General features: G+C 48.9%; 1 protein-coding gene across 6 annotated transcripts in view; it reads left to right on the top strand.

The window, feature by feature from the left end:
• NRP2 (neuropilin 2) overlaps positions 1-11,615 on the top strand; it is an 89,754-nt gene that overhangs the window by 61,526 nt on the left and 16,613 nt on the right. For 3 of the 6 annotated variants that reach the window (XM_074911135.1, XM_074911137.1, XM_074911140.1), the window contains exons 13-15: positions 2,929-3,191; positions 5,043-5,139; positions 7,610-7,651. In XM_074911135.1, coding sequence (XP_074767236.1) covers positions 2,929-3,191; positions 5,043-5,139; positions 7,610-7,651 — 402 coding nt within the window. The remainder of the gene's footprint in view (positions 1-2,928; positions 3,192-5,042; positions 5,140-7,609; positions 7,652-11,615) is intronic. The other 3 variants (XM_074911136.1, XM_074911138.1, XM_074911141.1) reach the window with 1 other exon arrangement.

The following is an 11,615-nucleotide window of genomic DNA, read 5'->3' on the forward strand; positions in this document are numbered from 1 at the left end:
GAAGGTCCAACTAGCCATTAGAGTGATCCAGCCATTTCATCTTCAAATGACACAGAAAGTCATGTCTGCTCGCACTCAGCTCTCCACTCCAGAAACCAGGAGTAGGAGTGCATGGTACCCAAACCCACTGCTACTTGCAGGGGGGCAGCTGGGTTCAGCACCCGAAGACTGTGCCTCCCCGCAGTCCTTGGGTCCGGGATTGAATCTCTGTGGGCCCCAGCAAGTGCTGGGCAGGGAGCACAGGAGATGCAGGGCTTGGGAGGGCTCCCCTGGTTCTGGAAGAGCCTGTGTGGTTGAGGGGGACATTGGTTTTGGCTGCAGTTTAGGAGTTTCTTTGATTTAACAGCTTGATAGGAATGGGAACAAACAGGAGGTTGGTGTCATGCCTGGCGGGAGGGATGTGACTCAGAGGCACACAGGCTTTTTTGCTGAAGCAGTGGAAGCAGCAATGCTGGCTACCACCGGCTCCCAGTGAGGGATGCAGATCGTGGCAGGTGTCCAGCTGCACAATTAACATAGTCCCCTGTGGTCAGCTTGTGGGCTTTGGGTGGATCCGAGGATGGCTTGCATCCTTGCACTCAATCAGGCTGCCTCGATACTGGCATCAAAGGTTGGTCCTGAACTTTGAGGATCTGGATTTGATCATTCGTGAGTCTGGCTGGTGCTTTTATTAAAGATTTGCCTGTGAGACCATTTCAGCTGTGAGATAATTGTATGATTGCAGTCTGATTTGCTCTTCCACCTTGTTTGTTGTTGCTGCTTTTTTCTTGTTGTTGCTTTTTTCTTTGAAGAGGCTTGTAGTGAATTACAAAAAGAGGATTTTAATACCGGAGACCTTGATGACTTATTATGCCTTATCGCTCCTTAGGCATGGAGTACAGCTTGTTCTTTTTTTTTTTTTTTCTTCCTCCACTTGTTTATCTCCCACATCTCCTCCTCCACCACTACCACTCTGAGGTAAATCATAAGAACACTCCTCCATTAGAGAACGGCATGGTACTTTTTCAAGTGATTCACTCAAGCAGGAGTGGGCAAACATGCTTTCATCTTTTTTTATGCTACTGTTTGTTAGCATAGAGTGCCAAGTGGCCCAAGTACATTTCATAGGTGCTAGAAAATATTGCTGGAAAATGTTGCTCTTTCTTTGTGTGGCTGGTCAGGGACAGATTTGTCCTTCACGCAGCAAAATCAGTGAAAGTTCATATGGAGTGGATACGCTTTTGAAATATTTTGATCATACATCCCAGGAGTAGAGTGATGGCAAATCTCTCTGCTGTCTTGCCCTAAATTTATTTTATAAAGCTGCGTAGCTCACGGTGGTTGGTCTCAGCCCAGCTCTCTGGCAGTAACAAACTTGAAGCAGTGCCAGTGGCTGTGCAACCACTGATACATCTCCCTTGGGCTGGGTTGTCACCGGATTGCTGAGCGGCAGCAAGGTCAGCTGCTGTTTTCTGTGTGGGACCTGTCTTTCAATGCTTGGGAACTGGGTTCTAAGTTCAAGTGTCTCTGGTTTAAGTTTTGGAGGTGTTTTGGGTGTACTTAGCAAACATTATCCGGGCAGACGCTGGTCTTCTGCCATTGCTGTGGGCACTGAGGCCACAGAGGGAGCAGGGCAGACGAGCAGGAGGCAAGCTGCTGCTCAGAGCTTTGCCCATCAAGTGCAGCAGCTTAAGATGTGGGGAGAGAAAGGCACAGCCCCTTAGGGGGTGGCTGGGCTGCAGGAGGGCTCCCAAGTTCTGTCACGAAGCACCAGTGACACTTGCTCACTGTGTAGCAAGAGCAATCATGTTCATCCCTCTTTGAGTGAAACATGAAATACAGCAATATCTGTCATTGGCCTGTCTGTGTCACCTCGCACTGCGGACACTGCAGTCAGAGCAACCCAAGGGACTCTGTCTTGCCCTTGGTCATGATGAGGGGGCAGGGAAGGATCAGATCAGCTACACACTTGGCTTTCAGTCTGTGCTAAGGGACTTCAGGCATCCAAGCTGCAAATGGGAAACTCCTTGAGGAGGCATCAGAGAGGGCTGGAAACCACTGATTCCAGACCAAATCGGCCATGCCCAGGGATTTGTATCCATGGGCTTTTGCTGCTATTGGTATTCAGATCAAGTATCTCCAATTCCAGTCTCAGCCTTGAACTTCTCCTGGGATGTCAAACTTACCGAATCTCCTCTCTGAGGACTGACAAAAAAGCATGGCACAATTTAAATGTAATATGAAAGCAAGTGAATCCCCTGCTATATATATTTTCACTACCTTCAGGTTTGCAACTACCCAGTTGTCACCTGTGCATACTTCACTCACTGGATCACATCCTGCCTTGGTGCTGTGCTTTAGGGACTGTTTTGCTGCACTACAGAAAAGCTGAGTGCCAGGCTTTCATTTTGTAATGAATATCCTCAAAACAAAATTGTCAGCTAGATCCTGGTTGTGGAGTATTTACTGCTGGGGATGAAAAGAGGCAGGCTGAACACAGCTTGAGATCCCCATCCCAAGATGAGTTTTCAGCACCGGCAGTTAGAAAACCCACCTCAGACTTGTTCACTGAGCAAGCTCCCAGCAGAATAAACACACCTCCCTGCCAATGTCATTACCATGGCGTCGCTTCTTCTGACAAGCACTGCTCTTTAACTTCGCCTAATTATGTCGATTCTTGGCTTACCACTTTCTGCTTTTGCTGTCCGTTTCCTACCAGACAGTGGTGGCTGGTGGGGGAAGTGTGCTCCTCGATGCCTGCCCAAGCCGCACAGGGCGCAGCAGTGGCACGGCTTGCTTGCACACAGAGGGGGCCAGTGCGAGACCCCACTCCTGCAAGCATGGGTGTGAGATCCTGCCCAGCACTGCCAAAGCCACCTGGTAGGAGGTGAGACACTTGTTGCAAGTAGCCACAGAAAATAATATAATTGTGTTTTCCTCTCTGAACAGACAGCAAGAATTACCTGCAGCTGCAGAGCAATGGAAGGAGAGAAGGCCAGCGAGCCCGTCTCATCAGCCCCACCATCTATCTACCCCGGAGTGCTGTCTGCATGGTCTTCCAGTACCAGGCGTGGGGCAGCAATGGGGTGGTGCTGCGGGTCTGGCGGGAAGCCAGCCAGGAGCACAAGGCGCTGTGGGTCATCATGGAGGACCAAGGGAAGGAGTGGAGGGAAGGCCGCATCATCTTGCCAAGCTACGACATGGAGTACCGGGTAAGACACTCAGGGAAGGTGTGCTGGACCAGGCAGGCATCTCCAGCATCTTTATTTCAGTGTTTCAGAGCCAGGGCCCATTCATCATTAGGGAATGTGACTGTTTTCATTGTATTTCTTGAGTTACCATAGTAACTAAACGACACTGTTTGTTATTCAGAGAGTGCCTGTATTCTGCACAGACTTGGGCCTTTGTTCAGCCTGTTGCCTTTTATATTCCTCATATCTCCCACTTTGCAAATATTTTCCCTTCTTTTTTTTTCATTTTATTTGTGGATTTACCCCCAAAACTGATGGTCGTCAGATAGTCTGACCAGAGGCAGTCACGCAGCTCCAGGGAGCAAACCCAAACCCTGCAGCCAGGAGAAGTGAGAGGCTGGGATGGGGCATGGCCAGCTCTTAAGGGTAGGCAGCAAATAGTCCTTCTCCAGCTTCGGCTGGAGTGCTGACACGGGAGAAAGAAAAAGATCTGTTTGTGAATCTGCTTCTTGGATACCTTAGATCAGATCAGAGGGCTGGGTGCAGCGCTGTGGGATCAAGGCCCTGTCCCACCATCAGGAGATCAGTGGAAGAGGAGGGATGAGCTGGAGGGAGCTGTGCTGCTCACTGCAGCCGCCTGAGCCCCTCTGGCATGGCCGTGCCTGCACCCCACGGAGAGGCTGCTGCTTCCAGAAGTGCCTTTGGCGTGATTAGACCTTCTGGGCAGCGTGCTGTTTGCCAGGGAGCCAGGGCTACTGTTGTCATTTGTTAACGAGCATCAGCACGGCATCCAGCACCCTCCAAAACAGAAGAAAACATGTACTTGCAGGCTTGTGGTGACACATCGATGACCACCCCATCAAGGAGCCTTGCTCCAGCTGGCTCCCAGCCCCGACCCTGACCCAGGGAGCTGCTGCTCTCAGGCCACTGCTGCCTCCCACATGGGTTGATGGCCTGAGCTCGGGACCAACAGCTCTGACATTCTGTCTTCTGGGCTGCCCAGGCACCCCAGATGAAAGGGGGCGTCTAAAATGGGGAGAGGTTTGTTGAAATACATAACCCTATGGTTTGGACCCTCGAGAGTAGGCAGGGAGATATAAGGCAAAAGCTTTGCACTGGAGCTGCGTGACTAGTTTGCTTGTGTGTGTTTGGCTTTTTAATAAAATACCAGTAAAAACAGTATGCCTACAGATAAGAATGATGGGTACTGGCTGACTACTTTGTGCGTTAAACGTGAATATACCCACATTAGCTAAATAACGACATCATTATGTAAATAATGCAAGTCTCTCCACTCAGCAGTTCTTAGAGCTAACGACTCTATTTATTTTTGTAAATATATTTTGCCTGTGATTAAGTAGGAATAAATTGACCCTTCTCCTCTAACATTTCAATATTTCTTATGTAATGTTGATGGGAACAGCACTTTACAGTTAATGTAGCTGTGCATTTTGTGTCCTTCCTTTCCTTCTTCTGATCATAGCCCGGTTAATACCATGGGCCAAATCTGCTGTTGCTGTTAAGGCAGTGTTACACCACTTGCATCATTTGTGTAAGGGCCAGGGGGTGGCCTGCGATGCAGAACGTTGATTCACTGAGTCTTTATTCCATGCAAGAGGCATTTAATTGAACAAATTGCAGGCTGAGTGCTGCCAGGCCAGGTAACGATCTCTCTGCCAAACCCATCCCTGCAGAGCAGCTTTCCTGGGGCGAGGGGTGGCAGAGACAGGGTAAGGCAGTAGGACTAGTCTCAGGTCATCTGCGGGTGTGCGGAGAAAGGTAGGAGCAGATTTCCTGCCCTTTCCCTTCGGAGCAGCAACCGCTCTCTGCCTCTCAGTTTAGCACTGACATTTCTGTCCCGATTTCTCACAGATTGTCTTTGAGGGATTTATACGCCACGGCCACTCGGGAAAGGTCGCCCTTGATGACATCCGGCTAGGCACCGACATCCCGCTGGAGAACTGCATGGGTAGGTGCCGTGTACAGCCGCGGGGGGCAGGGGTGGCGGGGGCACAGCTGGGGCTGGAGAGCATCCGCTCGCAGACTGCCGGGGGGCCGCTTCTCCCCTGCGTGAGTTACTGGGAGTTTCTGGATCTCAGCTGGGAGTTCCCTTGCCCATGAAAGAAATGAGGGGGACTCAGGCTCTGGGGGACAGGGGCTCTGGCTGTGTTGGTGTGAGAGGCAGGAAGCACATGTCTCTGCTGCGCAAAGCTGAAAGAGCAGCTGAGGGTTACCGAGGACTGTTCTATGTGATAAGGACATACACCAAATTTAAAAGGAAAGTGCTGGACAAAAGAAACCAGCTGTCAGTCAGTATTACACGCTTAGAGGGGCCGATGAGTTCAAAAGGAGTCTTCTCTAATAAGAAATAAAATAGCAGAGGGGTTTTACAGCAATGTTAACAGAATAACAAAAGAAATTTTTGTCCTAGAATTCACCGTTCCCCAAACCAGGCCAAAAGCCAGGTGGATTCATTCAATGTGAAAGACAGAGAGGACCTTTTTTAAAAAAAAAAAAAAAAAAGAGAGCAAAAAAAGTGTGTTTTAGCAGTTTGCTGGTGGAGCTGTTGCCCTGCCCTGTTCCTCTGGCTGGTGTATCCATGCATACACTCTGATGGCTCTGGTTGCCATCTAGCTTGGATGTGGATTGAGAGCCATCCCAGTTAAGCAAGGGACCAGCAGCATTCAGTTAGTGGGGTGCATGCTGAGAGCTGCTCACAGTAGTAAGGCCTTGCTCTTCTGTGTGACCGGGGGGAGGTGTGTTTCACTGTTAAACACCCACAAAGTCTCTGACCCATCCTGAAGTCAGTCAGTGGAGGTAGTCAGGTGGAGCAGAGCCTCTCTCCTCTTTGGACTTTCAAAGGCCCAATTCAGTGAAGCTCTCCCCCACCAAGGGAGGGGATGATCCCAGTGCTTTCTAACCCAAGTGGGACAGATACTCTCTTCTAAGGGGTGTATCTCAGGGTAAGAGGCATGGGATAAATTGTGCTTTGGAAGGGCTGATCACGTTGCTTGCTGACCTATGCAGGCAGCCGATGGTGAAGATGGTGCAGGAACCAGCATTAATAATAGAACAGAGGACCGGGACTGCCCCAGAGATGCTCTTGAGCGCCGTCAGTCCCAGTTTCTTTGATGCTTTGAACTCTGCTGGTCTCCCATCTGCCAAAGAAGTTAATACTCCATATGTCAAATTCCCTGTATTTAAGGCTTGACAGTGGTGTTTTAATCCCTTGCCTTCTATGGCATTAAAGAGAAGCAAGACTGATGATTAACACTAATAGCATTTCCTATCTAACTTCTTTTGAGCTCAGCAATTCACCTAGCTCCAGTGTTATCGCATGTTGGGCCTCATGGATCTAAATCTTAGTATTTGAAAACAAAAGCATTAATAAATTATAAAGTTTCAAGCATTGCCAGCCCTAAAAATAACACCAAACTGTTACACAACATTATTTGTCCCATTCTAGGAAGTTGAATGGGAATCTTAAAACTGATAAGAATAGTTTGTTTCAGTTCATTTCTAACAAAGGGCTCACACTGCAAACTTTTAACATAACTCATGGGTCATTTCTGATGTCACCAAAATAATAATGAAATGGTAGAGATACAGTGCTGCGCTCTCTCTGTCAGAACCATGAGAATAGCTGACTCCAGCACAGGCTACTGTTTTTTCAAATGTAATCCTGGGAAGTATCTGATTCCTTTTTAGAGTGAAAGAACGCTAATAAGTCACAATAATTTTTTCCTTTGACAAACGTGTCATTCGCATTCTGAACTTCAGAGATGATTTCATAGCACTCAGTAGAGCCAGAGTCTGCTTCAGTGACTCACAGGGATAATGGAGAAGTAATCTAAAAATAATCAGAAGTCTATTACTTCTGTGAGAAAGTAATCAGTAGTAAGTACCGATTATTGCTTTTCAGATCCAGTAATTTGTAATAGATTACTTCTTCAAAGTATCTTGAAAGAAGAAAAAAATCACTTGCCTTTGTTTCTTGTCACTGTGAGATGGAGAGGAGCATGGCATCAATGCCCAAAAGTAACACAGTTCCCATGTGAATAACGATGCCAGAGTTGAGCCAGAAACCAAACCGCTTTTGGGAATTTTAGGGGGTTTCAGGATTTCATCACTGTGCCAGCTGGGGATTTGTCTTGGGATGACTCAGGCCAGCTAGCTGAATCCAAATGACCCTCAGCCTCAGAGATATTTTTCTCTGAAGCCAAAGCTTGTTGTGTTTGGTCAATCCCCAGCTGAGACAGGGTTTCTCCCCATCCTGGTGAGGCTGGCTAGCACCCTGCGCTGTTCCCGGCGACTGGCTTCTGTGGGGCACAGCCGCGTGCCTGCTCCCTTGGCCACTGCCAGTCAACAGAGACATGAACTATGGCCTTGTGTGTAATATTCCCCTCTCTAATACTAGCTTTTGTTTTTTTCCTTTCCAGAACCCATCACAGCTTTCCCAGGTGAGAACTTCTACTTTCCAGGTAAAACTGCACTTCTCTTAATGGTTTCTTTCTGCTGGCATGGGCTTTTACATCGAAGGAAAGCAATGTGCGTGCTTGTACAAACAGCAAATGTTCTGCGCAGTGAAATGGCAAGTGTGTGCTAAACCTCCCCTGCCGCGGCAGCAGAAGGTGGCACCCTCTGACTCCTGCTAGGTGACAGGGAGCAGGCAAGCAGAGGAGTCCCACTGTCTTGGGGCTGAATGGCATTAGGAAACCTGCCATCATGAGGCACCCAGCCTCCTGAGGAGTAAAGGGTATCAAGTAACTTAAAGGAAAGACCAGTAGCCAATTAAAAGTGAGATGAGGTGGCAATGACTTAGTTAAGTGTGGGGAAAGGCTGTTCTCTAGATTATAGATGCTCTGGCAGTGGTGGTGTTTGAGCTGCTGGCTAAGGAGGGTGGGGCTGGTCTGCTTGGAAGGGGAAGGGAGTTGGGAGGTAGAAGTGGCAGAGCAAACTGCCAGGAGTAGCTCTGAAGCTGACAGTCAATGAAAGGAAAACAAGGTGAAATGGTGCATTTAATAGCTTAATACTAGCCTGGAGGGTAGAAACTGGCATTTCTCTGATCAAGCCTACAGAATAAGAGAAAAGGTGAGGAACTCAGAAAAGCTGCCTCGCTCTTTGATCAGTCAATGGGGATGCTGTTTGTCTTGCTCTGGGGTGGGAAAAGCTATCTGCTTTTGGGGGGAAGATCAGTTTAGTCTGTTTGAGGTTTTTTCCCTGTGGTTTGATTTTGGATTTTGTTTTCCTGCCTGCCTCTTCAGGAACGTGTCTTGGGGCTGTTGTGATGAAGAACAAACTTGGGGCTCCCCTTAACTTTGGAAGTTGTTTTGTCAATTCAATCCACACGCCCCTTCTTTCATTCATTTGGACATGATGTCCAGACTCTTTCCATCCCCTACTCTGCTGCTGGGCTGTAAGATATGGCTGGGCTCTACCCTAGAAGCAGCTGCATTTCTGTGTGGGGCAAAGCTGTCTCTGGTGGGTACGTGTCTTGGGAACTGTGGCAGTAAAGGAAAAGTAGACACTGAGACTGAGATCACATGCGTGACTCCATCCCTGGGGTGTGACACAGGCTGTGGCGCGTTACCAACGGGAGGGACGTGTGCAGAGTGTAACACCGTATTGTACAGTCATACCCATAGTGTGACAATGAGGAATTTGGGTTTGCTTGTTTGTAGGCTGCTTATTTATCTGCTACTCAGGCTCATGGTGTTACTGAAAAGCTGCTGCAATATTCTCAGCTGACAGTTAAAGCCTCACAGTCCTTCCTGACTTACGCCATTGTTCTGTGTTCTCCTGGGCCTGATCCTGTACCTATTTTGTGGACACCATCCTTGTCTTTTGGGGCTTGTAACATGCATGTCATCTTCACTTTGAACATCCCTCTGGGTCCTCACATTGAGTCTGTCCTAAAGTCCTGATAACTCACGTTGTTTCTTTTCCTCTTCAAGCCATGCCCTGCTGCCTGTATGCCTGCATTTCACCACTGTATTCCCCAGGGCACACTGGCTGCGTGGGGACAGCATTTGCTGTGCCCAGCACAGTGAGGTCCCTGAGCACCACAGGCAGATGCTGTTGCAGGCACACCTCCCCTTCTCACAGGGGCTTGCTGTCTGTGCCAGGGGGCTCCTGCCTGTTACTAGCTCCCTCAAGGACATCTTAGCACTGCTCACAACGGGGGAGCAATTGCAGCAAAAGGTTGAAAAGGTTTCCCTGGCTGATGGGCAGGAATAGGTGGGACAGAGGGATGGAGTGACCAGGGAAAGAGCAAAATGCAGAGGGAAAAGATGAAGAAATGAAGATGAAGATTGGTGACTGCAAGATAGTAATTAAAATGAGGGAAAGGCAGAGAAGCACAACAGAAGGAGAGGGTAAAAGGAGAGGAAGAAGTCTCTGGCTGGAAAAAAAGGGAGCTGGAGAGGAAAGAGGAAGTCTTGAGATGCTCTGTAGCCCCCACTCCAATTACATGATGAGCTGAAATAGTCAGATGCCATTAAAAATAATAGCAAATCCTTCCTCTACTGGCTTGGGAGCAAAGCTGAAAATATGGTGCATATTCCAGGCTCCAGGATCACAAGGCAAATAATAAGCAGCAAATTGTGTGGGTGGAATATCTTTCAGCTAGGGGGTCGGGATCTTACAAGACCAGTCAAGTGTGCTTAAACAGTGCTGCATTTGAGAGCTGATGCATCTCACCCTTAAAGAAAAGATATAACAAGTGGCTGGAAGCAAGTAGTTAGATAAACACCAGGTTAAAAATAAGAGACATATTCCAAAGAGCGTGGAGATAAACCGTGGGGAGAAGTTGCCTTTGGGACTGGTGGATTCTCCCACACTGGGTATTCCAAAATCAAGACAGGGATATCTTCCTGGAGAAATGACAGGTAGCAATTAAGGGGTTGAGGCTGACACTGGTTTTGTGGCATTCAGATTAGATGAGTGTAATACTTGCTTTCATCTGTGCCATCTATGAAATGTCCAGCTGTGCTACTTGTCCACAGCAGTTAATGTCAGTGATTTCGGAGAGGAATACGAGCTGTGACACAACAGTGGCAGAGCAAGGCAGGCAGCCCTCTAGGAGGCTCTCTGGAAAGGATTTTCTCCTTTTTTTTTTTTTTTTTTTTCCCAGATGACTTTTGCTCTTGTTTCTTGGGTTTTGATTTCTGCTGCACAGCTCTAAAACTGGAGGAGAGGGCTGTGTACCTGGCCAGGTGGGAGGTGTGAGCGGAGCAGCACACCCACATAAAATTGTCCACCCTGTATGCACCCACAAACTTGACAGCAACAGCAGAAAGCATTTCATTAAGACGAGTCCTAGCGAATAAAAGAGGAAGGGCAACTCTGTGTGTGTGTGTGTGGCGGAAGGCAAAGGGGAGTGGAAAAATTATTAACTTAAGATGATGAATTTTTTTTTTCCATCTCCCCGAGCAGAGAACTTTTCCACTGATATAAGAGAAAACTTCCAGAGAGTAGCAGAGCCAGTAAAAACAGAGCAGATAACATCAACGCTGTGTGCTGAGTGGATGGGCAGCTATATTTAGGGGCTGACAGTGTAAGGAAGAACAATCATTAATGTTGGGAATTGGCTTCGTTAGGGCTTAGAGACAACGGAGTGTGATTCCTTAATGACTTCAGTTGCTAAATGAACTCTCCAGACTTCTGCTATCTCCTCAGCAGGGCTGCGAGGTGTGGAAACAGGAGCTGAGGAAGGGCTCTGCACCACCCCTCATGCTTGCAGCCCCAATTGCTGCACAGGGACATCTGGGGCAGGTCAGAGCCAAGCAGAGGTTGTCCTGAACCCGCAGTCACCTTGAGGTCCCCCAGGGATCCTTCCCACAAGCAGGATCATCTGGGGTGCACTGCGCCACCTCCCTCCATCCCCAGGCAGGCAGAGGACAGAGGTGTGTGGGGAAGGGGAAGGAGTGCAGCCTGGTCACCATCGCACATGCCCCTCTATGGCCAGACCCACCCTTTGGACTCTCAGCCCTGCACCGGGCAATGTACAGCCAGCCGGAGGCCATGGAAACCTTCCCCCGCTCTGTTTTTCAGAGAGGAGCACTGTGCCACTGCAGGCTCAGGAGCCATCAGCATCCCTGACACCTCCTCCCCTCTCCCCACCCCAACTTCCACCGGCAGGCCCCGGTGCATGTCAGTGGAGTGAGAGGCTGTTTGCCTCTAAATCTCTCGCTGGAGCAAGGCACTATGTAAGCAGAGAGTGTCACTGAGTGTAAACACAAGTGGCCTCTGTACAGCAAGCTGGGCCACAGTCCTCCCAGGGGTCAGCCCCGCGCCCCCATGCTGTCAGGTGCAGCGAGGTGTTGCTGATCCATGGGGGATGGCGGTGGGTCGCGTACAGGTCTGGGGCAGCTCCAGCGGTTGGATCTACGGTGGGAGACAGCAGCAGGTTATCAGTGAAGCTCAGGGCAGTGTTGAACATGCTCA

Source organism: Athene noctua, chromosome 7 (genome assembly GCF_965140245.1).
Source record: "Athene noctua chromosome 7, bAthNoc1.hap1.1, whole genome shotgun sequence".
Taxonomy (NCBI): Eukaryota; Metazoa; Chordata; class Aves; order Strigiformes; family Strigidae; genus Athene; species Athene noctua.